General features: G+C 36.3%; 5 protein-coding genes and 1 long non-coding RNA gene across 9 annotated transcripts; 4 read left to right on the top strand and 2 right to left on the bottom strand.

Moving 5' to 3' along the window:
* The first annotated feature begins 2,029 nt into the window (after positions 1-2,029).
* On the top strand, positions 2,030-3,579 carry Wbl (endoplasmic reticulum protein 29-like protein wbl). The gene is made up of 3 exons (XM_076904904.1): positions 2,030-2,393; positions 2,770-3,168; positions 3,253-3,579. The coding sequence occupies exons 1-3, from the start codon at positions 2,295-2,297 to the stop codon at positions 3,487-3,489; spliced, it is 735 nt and encodes a 244-aa protein (XP_076761019.1). The 5' UTR covers positions 2,030-2,294; the 3' UTR covers positions 3,490-3,579.
* An 87-nt stretch (positions 3,580-3,666) lies between these two features.
* On the bottom strand, positions 3,667-5,572 carry LOC143429339 (ran-specific GTPase-activating protein). Of its 2 annotated transcripts, XM_076904903.1 has the most exons (5): positions 5,325-5,572; positions 4,886-5,043; positions 4,511-4,797; positions 4,302-4,429; positions 3,667-4,214 (listed from the first exon to the last, which is right to left on the bottom strand). In XM_076904903.1, the coding sequence occupies exons 1-5, from the start codon at positions 5,337-5,339 to the stop codon at positions 4,113-4,115; spliced, it is 690 nt and encodes a 229-aa protein (XP_076761018.1). In that variant the 5' UTR covers positions 5,340-5,572; the 3' UTR covers positions 3,667-4,112. The 2 variants fall into 2 exon arrangements, with proteins under 2 accessions (XP_076761018.1, XP_076761017.1); XM_076904902.1 differs by having other exon boundaries at positions 3,667-4,429; positions 5,325-5,569.
* A 345-nt stretch (positions 5,573-5,917) lies between these two features.
* Positions 5,918-9,682, top strand: LOC143429461 (serine/threonine-protein phosphatase PP1-gamma catalytic subunit B). Its single transcript, XM_076905163.1, has 5 exons — positions 5,918-6,152; positions 6,877-7,008; positions 7,132-7,362; positions 7,485-7,813; positions 7,943-9,682. The coding sequence occupies exons 1-5, from the start codon at positions 6,098-6,100 to the stop codon at positions 8,183-8,185; spliced, it is 990 nt and encodes a 329-aa protein (XP_076761278.1). The 5' UTR covers positions 5,918-6,097; the 3' UTR covers positions 8,186-9,682.
* A 1,312-nt stretch (positions 9,683-10,994) lies between these two features.
* Positions 10,995-16,334, top strand: LOC143428804 (T-box transcription factor TBX10). Its single transcript, XM_076903941.1, has 5 exons — positions 10,995-11,123; positions 11,720-11,867; positions 11,967-12,304; positions 12,393-12,644; positions 15,365-16,334. Exons 2-5 carry the CDS (start codon positions 11,738-11,740, stop codon positions 15,875-15,877), a joined length of 1,233 nt encoding a protein of 410 aa, XP_076760056.1. The 5' UTR covers positions 10,995-11,123; positions 11,720-11,737; the 3' UTR covers positions 15,878-16,334.
* LOC143428805 (uncharacterized) lies at positions 13,854-15,200 on the bottom strand. Its single transcript, XR_013102476.1, has 2 exons — positions 14,784-15,200; positions 13,854-14,361 (listed from the first exon to the last, which is right to left on the bottom strand). It is a non-coding gene; the product is annotated as an uncharacterized LOC143428805 (long non-coding RNA).
* Positions 16,335-16,902: 568 nt separating the features above from the next.
* Positions 16,903-18,403, top strand: LOC143428803 (uncharacterized). 3 transcript variants are annotated; one of them, XM_076903938.1, is made up of 3 exons: positions 16,903-17,196; positions 17,751-18,180; positions 18,267-18,403. In XM_076903938.1, exon 2 carries the CDS (start codon positions 17,789-17,791, stop codon positions 18,170-18,172), a length of 384 nt encoding a protein of 127 aa, XP_076760053.1. In that variant the 5' UTR covers positions 16,903-17,196; positions 17,751-17,788; the 3' UTR covers positions 18,173-18,180; positions 18,267-18,403. The 3 variants fall into 3 exon arrangements, with proteins under 3 accessions (XP_076760053.1, XP_076760055.1, XP_076760054.1); XM_076903940.1 differs by having other exon boundaries at positions 17,145-17,307; XM_076903939.1 differs by lacking the exon at positions 16,903-17,196 and having other exon boundaries at positions 17,642-18,180.
* The last annotated feature ends 406 nt before the right edge of the window (positions 18,404-18,809 follow it).

Raw genomic sequence — 18,809 nt, 5'->3', positions numbered from 1 at the left:
AAGAAGATTGAACGATGAACAATTTTTTCAAGTACGGTCTAGATCGTGCGAAATCAAACATGGCGTATCGTAACAGCTAGCTTAAGATTGCGCGATACACCCTGGAAGTCTAGTGACTACAGAATGATTCGTCTCGTGGCTACATGGGGGTGTAGCTTTCACAAAAGACCAATCAATACGCGCGAGACGATCCACCGATCTCTCCCTCTCCTTTTACTCCTTCAACTGTCCTTCGTCCTCTTTTTCCTCTCTGCCTCTTTGCACCCTCTTTATCGCACTTTCCCCTCCCAACTACTATCCCCTACTCTGTTTTCTGTCTCTTTTTCCATCCACTTACCTAGTGTGTCTATGTCCACCATCTACACTCCGCCCATCTGAATCTATTTTCTCTCTCCACTTGCTACTCCATCTATCTGTCTTTCGTTTCGTTTTATTTTTTAACGGAACAAACATCATCTAGAGTGGACGGTAAAAAACAGAGAAAAGAAATTAAACTTTTGTATTATCGTAAAGATTGTAAAACGTATGAGAATTTTTGTGGGTCGTTAATTACCAACTTTTTCCCATATTATGATTCACTTCTCCATTATCCTTCTGATTGGATACTTGTAACGTTCCGAAGATTTCAGAAGAATACCTGTCAAACATTATTATATTTGTAACATGATTTACGTATAATAACTGTACTGTCGTTGTTAAAATTTTTGTTATAAGCTGTTTCGTATTCGCATATATAATGATAGTAATCTGTGAAAATTATATGTAAATTTATATCGCTTGATGTGATCTACAGTTAAATCTCGAATTACTGTTTTATTGCATGTCAGTCGTAACTGACTTACGTATGTATCGAAGTTTGAATAAAAAAAAATGTGGGGGCAAGAACCGCGCGATAGACACGGCCCTGACAGAAGCGCAAGCGTCCATGCGATTGTATGACGTCACCAGTCTAAGGCAAGGGGCGTTATACGCTTATCAATGAACGTACGACGCCTACGGCGGATACCTGTTCTCTAGTGACTAACACCCTCCCTTACCCGCTCTTCCTTCTACACCCCATACGTTCTGCCTTCGTTCGACTCCAACCTATGCCTTTGTAATCACTTAAACGCCGACTCATTTTACTTTTTTGCCGTATAGACATCCATAACACACATCTTTCAATTTAAGCAGTTTTTATACCTCTGTATTATTCGCATTCCTCGTTAACGGAATGAAAATATGTCTTCCTCATTCAGTAATTGGCCTCAAATCGATTGCGTGCTGTGATTTTGCTTCAATCGGATATAAGATCGAGCTTGACTCTGCGGTGAAATTTACATGAAAAATAATTAGTTTTGCAACCCAAAAATTTCACAGAAAAATAACATTATTTTAAGCATCCCTTAAACTTATACTTACTTCTCGGACGTTAATACTGCCTCGTATCTCACAAGTGCATTTACAATAATAAAACAACAATACCTCTATGTATTGATACAACTTGTAAGGCTATCAGTTGCAGTATATATAATACAGTAGAGTACAATATCCGTATATTCCAACAATCTTATAGATTAAAAATTTTCGTTCTTTAATTAACATATTTTAAATCTACATTACATTAAAAATAACAATTATTGAATAAATATGCTTACCTGTTCGCTAATGAATAATGTATGACGATAACAATAATCAATTTTCCATTTTGTATAAACGGGAAGCTTCAAAATTTTTTATGGCTATGACCGTTACAAGCTACACTTGCGCGTTTAAATATTGTGACGTAAACATAAAAAAGTCACTTAAATTTTGTTACCTCGTGTGACATTAACTTAAATTGAGCCGGCACTTGTCCAATAGGAAGTGGCTCTACTTAGTGATATCATTTTTCATTGGTTAGCTTCGTTTGTTTAACATTATGCGGTATGTCTAAATCGCTAAGATTAAATGTACATCCTGTAACATACGATTGCGTGGTCTTCTCTGATTCGTCGGCATCAAAGCGCAGTATCTATTTGACTTGTACTTCATCGTACTATTCGTGCTGTAATGTGTGAGGTTAGTAGCAAGTGACAACTGAAAGAGAAGAGCCGGTATTATTGCGCTGCTTGTTTACGTGGCAGGAGGCCGCTTTTAATTACGTTTACATGTATAAGACTGAAACTATTATTGAAAGATATAATAAGTAGAAGGAATTTACCTAATTCCAAAAACTAAAAATTTATAATAAAATATTTATAAAACTATTGTGTTGTAAGCAAAAAGAAAAGTGACATTTCAAGAATTATCCGTAGTTTCTCATTAATTGTAACATGCTTCGGTCAATTGTAGTATTTCTTTTTGCTATCGGAATTGCAGCTGCAGAAGACTGCAAAGGATGTGTTTCTCTAGATTCTTATTCCTTTGATAAGGTACTTCGTTGTTTTCATACAATTTTTCATAGAAGTACAGATTTTGCGCTTAGTTATATTTATCTTAAATAGAATTACAAAGTAGTTATAGAATAATAATTTATTTGATATAAACTCTTTTGTTTTCTGTATCTGGTGAACTAGATATGTTGCCATGGTTACGGGACGCTTAATCGGATCGTAGAGTTAATCGAAACAAAATATAGAAAACTTCACGGAAAATTATAAAATTATTTACAGTACGCTTAATAATACACATATTCATCTTTTATAGATTTGTTATAGATTCATTGCTACAGATTCATAATATTATATATGCTCATTATATAAACAATCTGCAGATAATAATTAATATAAGAAATATTTATAAATTTAGGTAGTAGCAAAATTCAAAGCTACGGCTGTTAAATTTGATGTGGCATTTCCATATGGAGAAAAACACGAACAATACGCACAAGTAGCTGCAGCCACAAAAGATTCCCATGATCTTTTGGTAGCTGAAGTAAGAGTGAAAGATTATGGCAACAAAGACAATTCTGAACTTGCCGCTCGCTATAAAATAAAGTCTGAGGCTTTCCCAGTTATTCTTTTATTTTTACAAGGGAAAGCAGAACCTATTCCATTCATTACAGAGAAAGACACCGATTTTACAGCGGATAATATCAAACGATTTATTAGAATGAAATCAGGAGTATATCTTGGATTACCTGGTTGTGTAGAACAATTGGACAGACTTGCTGAGGATTTCAAGACCAGTGGAGAAAAAGAAAGAAAGGTATTATGATATAAATAACATAATTTGTTAAACTAATATAAGGGTATAAAGCATGTAGACATATAATTATTTCTTATTTTACAGGAAATATTAAACAAAGCTAAAATCTTTGAAGAAACATTACCTGATGCACAACGCGCAGCTGCAAAAGTCTATGTGAAAACTATGGAAAGAATGCTAGAAAGAGGAGACGTATTTGTTCAAACAGAACAAACAAGAATAGAAGGAATATTAAAAGGCAAATTATCAAATGAAAAGAAGCGCACAATGGAAGAGAAACGCAATATTCTTCATTCTTTCTCACATAGAGATGAACTCTGAAGAAATTAAAAAGATGCAGCATTATAAATCTTGTTATGTGTACTTTTGTAAAATTAATGTCATATTAAAATCGAATATGAATCGATCTTTAATTGTGATACTTTGCAATTCATTTCATGTGGTTTAGGACAGCAATATGAGTGATAAAACGTTGAAAAGAAGTAAACTATGTAAAAGAAAAAAATATTGTTTTGAATTTCTAAAATAAAAATGGTATATAAATAGGTTTTAATATCTAAATTTTTGTTTAAAACTATAGAAACATAAGAAAATCTGTTATATAGTTTCATTTATATAAAAACGAATTTTAAATGAATTTAACTAAATAGCAATCGGGTAAATTCTCGTTTAAAATTAGACGACTACTCTATTTTTTAATTTCTTTCGTTGAATTTAACGCGTCTCTATTACAGTATAAATGTTAAAATGTTTCCCATTAAGAAATCACAGATAACATATAACAGTCATATAAATATTGTCTTAATTGTAAATTGAAAATTGATTTAACCTGATTAACATTGTTGCTAAAATATTCTCCTACACTAAATTCAATGATCAGATACTTAAGCATATGTATGTATGTTTATGTCGGAATGTGCACTTATCAATAGAGATATAGGTCTTTACTCTTTCTCCTCCTCATCCTTAACTTGCAATTGTTCAAGTTCTTTAGATACTTTGTCCACATTTTCTCCACCCTTAGTTTTCTTTTCAGAAGCTTCCACCTTTTCAATTTCATTTTCAATTTTTAAATCTTTTTCTGCTAATTTCTTTGCTTGTTCTTCATTATCAGTACTTTCACTATAACTTACATCACTAGAAGGTTCACTATCACTCTCAACATGCTTTGCTTCTGCATTATTTTTTCCAGCATATATTTCACATTCAGAGCCCACTATATTTTTTGCTTTTTCGAATGCTTCTTTCCAAACAGTTGCATCTAAGAAGTAAAATGTAATATTGACAGCACAATAGATATTTCAAACATTTTTTATTTATATTCATCAACCATTATACTTACTTTCTGCATTTGCAAATTTTATGGCAAGTAATTCTGGCTTTAATTGTTCATCTGTATAATCAGCAAGCACGCTCCATACCCACGCTCTATTGCTACCACAGTTCGGTTTTAATTCCATCCAAGGAGTTACAAAATGATTAGCACAGATTTTAAGTGTTTTATCTCTACGCATTACCACCCTCACTGTATTTTTTATTTTATGTCTTAATAATTTCACCTCTCCTGTTCCACGTTCTTTCCATTCTGCAGGATTATTAGAAGAATCATAGCGGTACAATTTTGCTCGCCTGTGAATAAAATAACGTAAATATCTGATAAAACTTCTAATATGTATTTGTCTATATATATTAATAATTGTTGACAAAATATATGTACATTTTTATCATTTCAACCTCATCCTCTTCATTGTTAGATACTTCTATTAATGGCAAAGAAACTATTGGCTCAAAATGTACATCTGCTTCATTATTGTCTTCTTCGTTGTCTTGAATTTCACAGTTAACACTCTTTACATCGACATGATCGCCATTTAGCTGTAAATTAATATAAACTAATTACTTATTTAAAATATAAGGAAAATGTAAAAGTCAAAGGACTGAAAGTATTGCTTATACCAATTTTATTTAACAAAAATAAGATGCTTCTTAAATAAAATAAAAGTGTATGGTTGGTGTATCTTGCTTTGTTTCAAAACGGACGCGACAATATAACCTACAATGTCGATTGTAAAATTTGGAACGAATTACGACAAACTCGTTCATTAATGCATTAAATAACAGTAATGGAAGGTTGTAAAACTAAATATTATATTTACCACGTTTTCTGGCATTTTTGATCAGTTTTGCAAATAAAATTTCACGATCTTTTATCAAATACCGCCAACTCCGACCTGTTTAATAGCAAACACTGTGATATTATGCGATAGACATCCATGATAATTCATAGATGTGTTTAAAATTGTAACTGTTTACCATCATTGTTTCCTATTGGATAAAATCTACGTGTCTATTTATTTTTAAATAAAGTAGATGTTAAATCAAAATTATTTCTAAATGCATCACGTTTATCTGAATTTATTAAGGCAAATTAAGTTAAAGAAATTAAATAACTTTAAACAATTTGGGGAATTTGATTATTGATCGTTCCACCACAAAATTTCCCTATACTGTACGGGGTCGAGCATAGCTTTATTTATATTTAAAAATTGAATCAAAATAATTATTCATTTTTTTCTAATGTATTCAACTATTTTATATGAATCGATTAGTTAACTTAAAGCAATTTTTAGGATTTCACCATACTTACTCTATAATAATTAATACCTATAGTAGTATCAGGGAGTGATGTTTCCTTTTCGATAAATCGACCGGTCGAGCCTTATCGAATAGGAACAGCTCGAATTCGAGGAAGGGGCAAAAGGGAGTGGAGTGCGCGGTAGTCTGAGCGGCCATTGCGGGTACATTGTCCGAAACCACGAATGCAACTGAGTGCTGTGTGCTACGCAAGTGAAATCCACGAAAATCAAAGGTCATCCCCGAAAGAAGGTGCTCCGTGTGAAGCCCGGGACGCGCACAAAATCCCGGCCCGATGGCTGAATCCGACAAACTGAATATTGACAACATCATAGCTCGACTCTTGGAAGGTAAAGCTGCTCGTTCACCTTCTCACGGGGCGGGCAGGAGGGGGAGGGGGGACGTACGATGGAACGAAACTGTCATCCGCGTCATTCTTTGTTATACTTCCTCCACACTTGTTGTTTCCTAATACAAAGTTGGATATGCTAGCGAAAATATCATGTATTTCAGTTTTATTGCTTCTCCTTCACCTACCCCTTCTTTCTTCTTTTTTTGTCTTCTTTCTTTAATTGATTACGCAACTTTCTTTAAATATAACCGATCATAGGTATTCTAAACGAACCAATTGTTTGTTTACACGCACCAAGATTAATGGTGGATAATAAGAATCAATTTTTGCGGGATATTTCCGACTTCACCTCGAACAATTGATATATTGTACTTTATGCTTTTTAATACCATTCATTTACTTTTTAAAGTATTTTAAATGTATTAATATAAAGAAAGTTTTGAGTCAACGTATCATTTATCTTTATTCCTGTCTTTTATCTATCTCTTTATCTTTCTCCCTAAGATACTTTATCATAGAATATTTAACTACATTATCATTATAAATGAAATACAAGTCTTGCTATATAGAAACGGATGAATGTATAGTAGATATATTAATTACATGGTTTATCTTTTATGCAGTATTATTGCCTGGAGATTCTAGTATTTGGTTATATTTACCTGCAAAAATTAGAGAATAAAGTCTTATTTTTCTTAACAGCAGACAATTTATTCTTTTAGTGCGAGGAGCTAGGCCAGGGAAAAATGTACAGTTGACAGAAGGAGAAATAAAAGGACTTTGTCTGAAATCACGTGAAATTTTTTTATCACAACCTATTCTGTTAGAACTTGAAGCACCGCTAAAAATATGTGGTATGTTATATTTTATTGCTATTTTTATGTTATTTCTTCATTTCATTTCATGCCATGAATGTATATGTTAGTGTTTGTGTAAAAAACTTCCCAACAGTAAGAGAAATTAATTTTATGTTTTAGGCGATATACATGGGCAATATTATGATTTATTACGATTATTTGAATATGGCGGATTTCCACCAGAGAGTAACTATCTTTTCCTGGGAGATTATGTGGACAGAGGAAAACAGTCTCTAGAGACAATTTGTCTTCTACTTGCTTATAAAATCAAATATCCTGAGAACTTTTTTTTACTGCGTGGAAATCATGAATGTGCATCTATTAACAGGATATATGGATTTTATGATGAATGTAAGGAATTACATGCGAGTTTGAATTATTATTAAACTATGAATTTACTTAAACATCCATAGTTTATTTGTTATATAAACATTCTAATGTTAATAATTTCTGCATATTTTGATGTCACTTAGGTAAACGTCGATACAATATTAAACTGTGGAAAACATTTACTGATTGTTTCAACTGCTTACCGGTCGCGGCGATAGTTGACGAAAAAATATTTTGTTGTCATGGTGGTCTTAGTCCAGATCTACAAAACATGGAACAAATCAGACGTATTATGCGACCAACAGACGTACCTGATCAAGGCTTATTATGTGACTTATTATGGTCTGATCCAGATAAAGATACAATGGGTTGGGGAGAAAATGATCGTGGTGTATCATTTACATTTGGAGCTGAAGTTGTTGCAAAATTTTTACACAAGCATGACTTCGACCTCATTTGTCGTGCTCATCAGGTATGCAATATCATCTTTAGTTTTAACATATTATTCAATTAACCTCTTATTCTTGTTCTCAATAATTCCGCAATCTATTGTCTGATAAATACAGTGGGGCTTAAGAAAAAATTTGTGACAAAATTTTAGGTGGTAGAAGATGGCTATGAATTTTTTGCAAAGAGGCAATTAGTTACCCTATTCTCGGCACCAAACTATTGCGGTGAATTCGATAATGCTGGGGCCATGATGTCCGTAGACGAAACTCTTATGTGTAGTTTCCAAATTCTGAAGCCAGCTGATAAGAAAAAATTAACATACGGTGGTCTGAATGCGAATAGACCAGTAACGCCCCCACGAGGTGGTGGAAATAACAAAAGCAAGAAAAAGTGAAATCCTTAGATTTGTTTCTTACCTTTTTTTTTCGAACGCAACGTTTGGAACTTTTAAATAACTCCTTTAAAACCCACCACCTTTTAAGACATTAAGTTCTTGTAAGAGAAAAGATGTTATTGTTATTATTTTTCCTATTATCGCTATTATTATTATCAACGCTATTATCATATTACTTTCGAACTTATCATAAACTTCGCTCAGCCATTTACATCATATTAAGCAGGAAAGAAATCCGGAGGGGCATAGGTTTATTAAGTGAAAAGAAAAAGCTCTTCGTTAATAGAACAGTTTAAAATAATAAAACAAAAAAAAAAAAGGAAACAATGTTATTAAAATGGGCGTCTATAAAGAAATTAATATTAAGTTCGATTGCTCGAGATTAGAATAGAAATTCGTGACAGCTATTATAAAATTCACTAGAAGAATATATCGTTGTAACACTGCAAAAAATTTCATCGCAAGTTCATTCTTATCATTTTCCTTGATGTTTTTGTAGGATGAATAATCTAGAAATCACTTACAATATCATTATTCGAAAAAAGTGGCATAATATAATTGATATAATGCAGGAGACAATTTTATTATGCTATTATTTGCTTTCGTTGGCATACGTACATAGTTGATCAATGAGATTATTAATATATACGTAATATCGAGTGCATAGTGATGTTGAACGACAAGTGTTTCAAATGTGATATATGATTTTCGCTTTGTTATATATATTTCTGTAAATTGCACAAAATTTATAAATGACATACGACCGTTCGTAAAGTAAAGTTTTTGTAGAATGTGCTTTTATATAATTAAATTTTTATAAATAGCATAAAAAAACAAAATATATATACGCTCTCTCCTTAACTGTTAAGTAAAAATCAATTTCAGTAAACATTTTTAACGATAAAAGGAAGAAAAGGAAAAATATACATATTTCTCTTATTTATACCCATGTCCCCAGAACGAATTCATGATATACATATAATATATCGTATTTGTAAAACTTTTCTGAATTTGACGTGATTGTGATTACTAATCATCACAGTAGAAAGGATTTATAAAGGTTGAACTACTATAAAAACAAGCTGTAAATGTGTATAATGCAAGTAGCGAATTTATGCATATGTATATGTACGATCATAAAAACAAGGAATGTAAGAAGAAACCCCGATTTCTAAGGATTTTATCGTCTATACTCTATACATTAACAGTTCCATTTGTCAAGGATAATTTTACTAATATCACATATACACATATACATACACATTTATATTATACTGTCAGTTTTGTTCGTTTTCTTTGAGATACTTCATGCACGGTGTAGATAACATTTTTTTCCAGTGATATCACAACTATGAATCGCATACAAAAGTGAATCAAAGTACTGTTTTGTAAAAATTAGCGCAACAAACAACACCCATCGTGTCTATCTCCCTTGTACTTCTCTCTTGTATATTAATTTCTATTTTATGAATAAAATTAAAAAAAGAAAAAAAACAATCACGCATCCTGTTTTGTTCTCATCCACGTTTAGTAATTATTCTATCATTCTTTTCCAATATTTTTACGATATTTTCGTAATCATTAATACTATTAATGATATTATAAAATTTTCGTAATCATTAATACTATTAATGATACTATTGCGAATAATAAATTCGTAATATTTATTTTTAAAAATCATTCTTTTTATGCGAAACACTTTTTGACTATGTAATAAGAGGGTATATTAGCGATTTAGATCAACATGGGTTCATGTCCGTACTGAAGTAACAAGTAGAATCTCATTAGACACGATTTGCTGATGCTGGCAATTTAAAACTAATATGTTCATGAACTTGTGTGACTGGAGGTATTTATGTATTCAAATATAAGAATCAAATATATTGTCGGCACTATTATGTACTAGCAACTTATCTATATAAAGCAAACTCTTAATCAGACGTAAGTTTAAAAAATTAATAATAGGACTTACGCCATCACCGATTGTAAATAATTACAGGAAGGAATAATGTTAATGTCTTTAGAATAACTGTTTATACTTACAACATTCTTCTATATACATAAGTAGTAGGATGATTCAGTGTATGCCGAAGGAAATGAAGAACTTTTTTTAAGAAATAAACTTGTTCCTTTGAGCCACACTCTTTTTGCATTTTTCTTCAGTAGTGATAATTCCGCCTGAAATTAATTGATATTATAAAAAAAGAAAACATAAAGTAGTGGACCAATAATGTGTATACTCGAAATTGTAGTTAACAGTGTCGAGTATTGTTATCCCGCGATATCGTATCTATACCATCTTGTTTGAATAAAAAATGAGTAGAATGAAAGGGCTTGGAAGGGTTGGCCTGATTCTCGCGCAAAAGAGGTACAGAGAGATAAATAAACGACGTTCGTTGGATGCTTAATGAAAATTAATTTGTATGATCGTGGCAAGATACTGCGGGAATCAGCACCTCATTTTAATCAATTAACCCTGATGTGGTATAGCGACGAGGTACACGGGAGACGAGCTTCGTCCCTGAGAACGTATCGTGCTACCCCCGTGAGTGTTTGTTCCCATCCACGAAGACTCCGCCTTTTGGCACCAGATTCAAAGGAAGAGGACGTAGTTAGCATCCCGTGAACGCAAGTTAGCCTAGCGTGGGTGTCCGCGTAGGAGGATCTTTGACAAACCCCTCCTTCCTCGTGGAAACTTTCCCTTCCTCTCGATCCTCCTCTCCACGTTACTCGATCGGTTTCACCTCAGGGAGAGGAAACCGGCAGAAAGGAGAGGAGGAGATTTCCGTAGAAAAGAGAGAGGGTATACATCAGAGAGTGATGCCTCGATGATAAGCCAAGCCACGAGGTGTAGTCGACTCGGGGGAGTTCTTTCTGATTCATCCGATACCGCGTTCACGCCGTGGCTTTAAGCCCTTGTCAGCGTCCGGATCTCGAGGTGAGGACAAGTCCTGTTGACGAGAGGTGTGAGAGCCCGTCGACGATGTCGGGCATCCTCTGATATTCGCTCAGGATCTCGAACCTTGCTGATTGCCAAAGAAACGCTTAATGAGCGGCCGCGAAAGATAAGCATTCTACGAGCCTTGCTCCTCGATTTCTTTCTCTTTTTTTTCTCATCGGTTTCATCGTCTTCATCGCAAACGGTATTCCGTTTACCACGTGTTCTCTGATTGTTTTATGCGGACCAGTTGCTCGGCTCGTGAAAACACTGGAAACAAAAGAAAGGTTCGCTAGTGGCTTGAACGTGCTGTGAGCGTTTCGTTCCCGTTACGGGAATATTTAGTGACTGTGATCAAATTTTACAATCGATCGGCTAAAAGAGTTTTATGTGATAATATAATATATCTGATATTAAAATAAACATTTAACAACAATTATATATCTATATATTATGTGATTAAAAAGAAGATAATTTATTATTATAAGTAAAAAAAGAAAAAGGGATAGTGCTGAAATCCTATAAATTGGAAAAAATAACGGACAAGTAAATACAGGAGTCGAAACTACAAAAAGAAACTATCTTCGTTGATGCAGTTTTAATAGCTAGAAAGGATGCAACAACAACATGAGCAACGTCACGATATGTCCACCGATTGTTGCTACCAGCAATGGGCCTCGCATCATCAGAATCACCATACTCAACCCATTACGAATGTTCCATCCCCGATGCAACAAATGGAAGGTATCTTTCTAATGGCAAACATCATCCAATTAATATATTTCCAATATGTTTAAAATTATCCAACATTTTTTTCTCTAATACCGATTTAATATCATCCAGCGTGTTTGCAATCCGCGGGAAGAGTAAAACGGTCCCGCAGTCCAAATTTACCGAAGACCTCGTTGACCCCGCGCGTCGCGAATCCGACAATTTCTTCATCGACAACTGTCGAACCCCGCAACGACAGCAATAATAACAATCATCATCACGGAGATCATCACCCGAGCGAGAATGGCACGAATTCGACGGAAGAAGTCAGCTTAAAGAGACCTCTTCATCCTGCTCTGGTTGGCGCCGGAGCTGCTCTCGAGGCGAAACCTCTCTGGGAAGAATTCCATCAATTGGGAACAGAAATGATCGTCACTAAGGCTGGCAGAAGAATGTTCCCCACTTTTCAGGTGTTGTTATAACAGTTACTTTCAGCGGTCTGAGTTTAACCTGGTAAAAAAAAGGAATATCTAAACGAGGAAAATTCTCGATTTGCAGTGCCGATTTTTCGGCTTGGATCCCACTATCGATTATCTACTAGTTATGGATTTCGTACCATGTGACGACAAAAGGTACAGATACGCTTTCCATAGTAGCGCCTGGGTAGTTGCTGGTCGCGCGGATCCAGTTTCACCCCCGCGAATTCACGTCCACCCTGATAGCCCAGCGAGTGGCGCTCACTGGATGAAGCAACCGGTTTCCTTCGACAAACTGAAACTTACTAACAATCAGCTCGATGACAACGGACACGTAAGTGAACGAAACAGTTGATTTTAAAGCGGAGTAATCCATTCTAAGCGTAACGTAAAAGAGCAATCACCTACGCGACAAAGTGAAGCGGAGGGATGCAGGGAAAATCTCCGCGACGGTATCGCGTTCCACGTGTTTGTCGTTTACGGGCGAGTTCGCCTTAATTGACCTGAGATACGAGCCTGTCTTCCGTGAGAAATTACAACGGCGCGACCGACGCGTGGTAAATTTTTGTGGGACAATCCATCCCTTAATTCGTCCCATCGTACTTTTTTTCTCCTTTCAGCGATCCTCTTCTCTTTCGCAATGGACTTCGATCATAAAACAATTTGAGTTTGTTTGATCCTTTTGATGTACAGGAGGCTTGAAATTCGGATTCCAGCTAAACATTCTCCAGGAGCTTAAAACGTATACTTTTCAAGCAGTTTCATAGTAACGTTTGAATGAACGTTAAAAGAACAAAGTAACTCGTCGGCATTGAATGGTTTTACCTGGCTACATAGTACGACAATGAAGCATGGTTCCATTAGAAGCTATTATCGTCTTACGAGTAATTAGTAGCAATAATTGTTTTAACACGTTGTTCAGATTTATGCTCTGTTGGCAGATGAAGCTTTATCGCGTAACGAACGAGTCAATGACTTTATGTCTATCCGTAGGGATCACATGCCGCGGTAAATGAACATTTAAAGAAAACGTTGCTGCGATTAAATTGGGAAAATTAAAGAAAGGTTCTAGCCACTTTTCACACTCTCGTTGATACATAGACTCGAATACTATCGGCTTACGATTGCAATTGCTGGTATTGGAACTCTATCATTAGCTTTCGTCGTATTTTCACCAAGCACGCTTCCACTTTGTGTACACTCTTTAGATCTTCTCCTGTCTGCGGCTTATTAATCTCGCTCTCCTGTCGCCACGAAGTACGGCAATAGAAACTATACCGCGCGTAAAGTAACGTAAACATATGTAATATAAACGAAACTCTGGAAGCCTGGGAAAAGTTGGTGGAGTCTTGGACATGTTTACGGCTTTCGAAAGAATTACCAGCGTGAAAGAGTTCCCCGCTTTAATAGCGCTGGAAATTATAAATGTGCCTTCAAAAAAGTATGAAGCTGCTTGAATAGTTACGCTGGATCGTTTTTAAATTCGTATTCCCGTCCGTATGAACGATATTCACGAAAAAAAGTATCTTATTATATAGCTCATCCAATAATCGCAAAATGTGAAAAGTAGATTTGCTTCAAACAACAATTTGTTACTCTAATTCGCATGTCGAACTTCGAGAAACTCTTGTGATTTCGTTCTTCTTCATTGTGTCCTAATGCACCTGCAGTTGCGCCAAAAATAATCGTCCCTATGTATCCGTGCCAAATTCAACGTGTCAGGCACCATTGCAAATAAAGTGATTCATTCGTTGAGTCGTATTGGCATACCAAATAATAAATTTACATCCGATTGATTCCTTAGTTGCTAATCAGCACGAGGACAGTGCGCGAAACTTTCCAACTACCCGTAACATTCGCCGAGCGCAATGTCACGATTTATCCTATCAGGATTGATTTCCATTTGGTTGCTACTGATCCTAATCCATTTGCTTCAAACTCTACACGACCATGTAGTTGTTGAACATATCGTTGATTTTTGTACATACAAATCGGTCTCACTCACCAACAAATTTCTCTAACGATTCATCTGTCTCAACGTGTTCAGCTCCCTGAAAGCAAACCAGTCCAAATCATCGATACAATAAAAATAACTTTTGTGTAACAAATTCAGGACTTGATTAGATGGATTTCTCTCGCGAACACTGTCGTGGCTTCAAAACGCAACAAATTCTTTCCTTTAGATTTCATTCGAAAATTTATCGCTTTACGCGCGGAAAGAATTTTGACTCGTGGGGAGCGCCCGTTTCTTTTCACGCGTTACGGAACGGTTTGTTCCTTTAATTGCGCTCGGAAAGACGTGCCAGTGAGTTTTACAAAAAAAGAATTGGAATCCAACGTTGAAACGCTCAACGATTTTAGTTTCTTAATTGGCGACTTTACGTCTTCGAGCGCCTCTAAATGAGATGAAATATAATGAATGTTACAAAACATTGAAATTTCAGTAATTTAAAAAATTTTTCGGGAAACATACCAATAAAGTATCGTCGCATAGAAAATACACAATCTGCATTGCGAGGATGACTCTTCTTCCTCCCTCCTTGCACTGCTCCGCCCGTGATCCTTTCCCTATGTGTACAACGAGACACATGCCCTAGCATATGCCTGTAAGTGTGTACAAGAGGAAGGACGAGGGTGTCGGATTACCGGCGTAGGTCGGGGTTAGTTTTTACACTAATTAGTCACCGAGTCTCTTGTGGCTGTCAAACATTGTGACCGCCCCCCTGCGGAGGCCCTTCCTCTAAAAGAAGGAAGGCCCTCACGTGTTCCTTTTGCTTTTTATTTTATTTCCTCTTCGTTTCATTTTACCAGTATACAACTAGTATCTCCACCAATAATGATTATACCAAATGATTGTGAAAAAGCTTTAGATGTTTGTACTTTTCTCGCTATCTTATGATACATCGCAATGTTGTTTAAAAGTAACATGAAAATATTCTCATAACATTTTGGCAACGAGCACAGTATGTAGCCAACAACAAGTTCATTTAAAGATTGACTCTCCCTAAAAACAGAGAATGATAATAATCGTTTCGATATGCTTTTATATTACAGATAATCTTAAACTCAATGCATCGGTACCAACCTCGATGCCACGTAGTGGTGGCACCATCGCCGCCTGGTTCCGCTCCCGATCCTCGTACGGAGAACTTCAAAACGTTCACCTTTACAGAGACTCGATTCACCGCGGTCACGGCTTATCAGAATCATCGCATCACGCAGCTGAAGATTGCCAGCAATCCATTCGCAAAAGGTTTCCGTGAATGCGAGTCAGACGAGTGCGACACGGTTACAGTTTCCAGCATGCAGAATCCAGCGAAGAGACCCGCTACCGGTAGCACCAGCGTTTTGCCATCAAGTTACGTGAACACCATACCTACCGTGCAAATCCCAAGTATGTCGAACCAGGAGCATCATCAATTTTACGGTGCCACCACAACTGGACCTTGGACTTATCCTGGACACCACGGACATCACGGACAACCAACTGCGCACATGAACTCTGTTCACTATCCTGCGCATCCTCATCATTCTCATCCTGGAGCACCATTGTATGGTCCGCGATAAAAATCGGAGCTCTATTTTCTGTGAGTGAATCTCCATCGATGTCAGTGAATTTCGTGTGTACGATGATCGCAATAATTGTGACCACGAACAAGATTTTTATACGGTAAATGACTGCCGGTATTTTTATACGGTGAGCGATCTCTGTCTAAAAGGGGAAAGAATACAAAAGTGTCGAATTAAAAAATATATACGAGGATGTATTGGAATAATTCGGATAGTTGATTTTAATTGTTAACAGGTGTTAAGGTATCGCGATGATACGTTGTCCGATGTGAAATAAATGTTACGTAAAGTACAAGTTAAGTAAACTGTGCTTTACTAAAGAACTAATCGCAACGAGCGCTCGTCAGTTATACCAAAGATGACGTCTATTATAATTAAAAGTTAGAGATATGTAAATTATGTGTAATATACTTTTGTAAGTAAGATACTAACATCGATCGAAAAACGTACATGCGACATTTATCAAAGATAAATTCCTAAATAATGATTTGCCGAGGGCTCTTGCCAAAATATAAGAGAGAAGATTGAGATTTTGCTGGTGTTTATAATGATCGAATTGTGTGATACAAATCGGTTGGTGTCGTAGGTCCGTAGCAGGCCAGTCGAAAAAGAAAGTGCCTTTTGTAGGAGCAAAGTGCATCTATTTATACAGGGTGTCTGAAATGCCAAACGAGCCTAAAACGCTCTCGAGCCAAGACGGGAAAAGTAAACGCACCGTGACAACCCATGAGAGAGCTTGGCTACTAAGTGCCTTAATAAATTATTCCCCAAGTATCATGTGCCATTGTGTTTCGAAACTTTCTTTCCCTCGAAACTTACGCTTCTTCGTCGACAATCTACTGAATAGTATTAAGAAACTCAAGAGCGTCTATATTGTGCAACGTATTCAAGAAGAATGTGAACTTTATGAAATAAACGCGAACCTAATGTCAACTATACGAGCTTAAAGTCAATCATTCCATAATCTCTTACGGATTTCCTTCACCATGCTTCCTTTATAAATGACTGTTTAGAGGAGATCTGTTCTTCTTCTAAACCTCTGCTTTTTCAAATTACAATTTGTCAAAGAAGCTACCAAATGCGTATCACAAATTGTTTCGGTAGGCGTTCGTACACTAGATACGTAGTTTGACATCGAGAGTGTTGGAAGTGACAAACTAATGCCAACGAAGCGAAGTGGCGCGGAACTTAAGCGTCTCAGACTGTCGGTTCCTAAGCGTAGAAAAACGGATGGACAGACGTGCACCATGATTGATGACGACGCGAGGAACCTCGTTGTGTAAACATATTATATACTGCATCCTTAATGACTCTCAGTGAGTATCTTCCCTCGTGCACTCACAAAACGTTTTGCAGCCTCTCACGATTTGCACGAGTTCATAAAACAAATAGAAATGAAAGAAGAAATCTGGATCGAAGCGGCGAAAGTAACTATTTTCTGTCTATACTAACCATTGTCAATTTTTAATCCATATCCGACTTGTATCTTCATCATTTTTTTCTTCGTTTGCTTCTCACTTAACATCGTGCTTTTCTCTAGTTGAAGTTACGTCATATCTAAAACAATAATGAACCAGTCGTTATTCTAACACGCTTGTATCATTTCTTGTACAAAAACAGGACAGATGAAGTTTTAAGGTTCATCCAGCACGCGTCCACAGAAGAAGTGGAACTTTCTTTTAACTAGAGGGAGGAGGTGGTGAAGGCAAAAGTAAAGAAGAGAAGAAGAAATCTCGTATTTCGATGGAACCAGTGCAAGCGCAGACTTTTCGTTTACAGAGAGACCGCGCTTATCGGTGACGCGTGACGGCGCCGGCAATAAAAAGCGGCCGTCGGCCTATCTTCGCTTATTCTTTCATCTTTCTTGTAGGTGCCAGCCCTGTGGAAGTTAACCCCTGACGGGGTTAGATGACACCGCTCTGCTGGTGGCACCTCTGTTCGCGGGAACCAGCTGTCCTAAGAGATACTTATACCTCAGACACTTCAAAAACGTACGTGTTTCTCGATAAACGGAACACCGGCGATGATAATTTGTCAATTGATAAAGTCGATAAGTGGGAAACGCAGTCGATGATCAATCTTTTCAGAAAAATGACGAAAATTTATCAATCACGCAACATTAACTTAGCGTTCAACGATCCCATGAAGGGCCTGTATGCCATCGAAAAAGACGAATGTACCAGAGGACCTCCGACGAAGTATCTGGAATTTTTCACTTTCCTTTCGACCACCCATACACAACCACTTCTAACGGAAACTTTTATCTGCCAAATGATTCCCTATGTAAGATGAAATTGCAGGTAGAGTCAGAAACAAAGAGAATAAGATAACAGATAGTAGCCTAGAGAAGGGGTTCGCTTAATAAATCTCGCTAATTTTCCGGTAGTAGCATGTTGGTCCCGGATCAAAGACCGACAAATGAATCCCTCAGTAGATAGAAGAAAAAAGGCGAGAAATAAGAAGAAAAAGGAGACGAGAGTGTGCATCCGTAAACCGAAACATCTCGGGGTGAGGTCTTGCGTTATCCCACGGGCTATGAATCCGTCATCGCTAGCTACCAGAGGGAATACCGCGTATACGGTGCGACGACTACCAGGGCTTTTATAGTTTCCACGCAGTTTGATATAACCAAACGGTTTTTGTACCATCATCGACGGGAATCGCACTCCGCTCTTCTGATCAATAATTGAGAACAGCCAAGAGAGATTGCCAAACTGTACGAGAAAGAAAGAATGGTGAACATTTCTCATTCGTTTCCACTTCTCCTTATAACTGGTTGCCAAAAATTAAAACTGTCTTTTATGATATAATGCAATATGAAGTATAATATAAGTAAAATATCAAAAGCAAATAGCAACTATAGCAACAGGAAACAAAAGAGAAAGAGTAAAGTTCCGTTTGTCTCTCTTTCTCTTTCCTTCTCTTCAAA

Source organism: Xylocopa sonorina, chromosome 11, assembly GCF_050948175.1.
Source record: "Xylocopa sonorina isolate GNS202 chromosome 11, iyXylSono1_principal, whole genome shotgun sequence".
Classification (NCBI taxonomy): Eukaryota; Metazoa; Arthropoda; class Insecta; order Hymenoptera; family Apidae; genus Xylocopa; species Xylocopa sonorina.
This window is presented reverse-complemented; position numbering and strand designations above follow the sequence as displayed.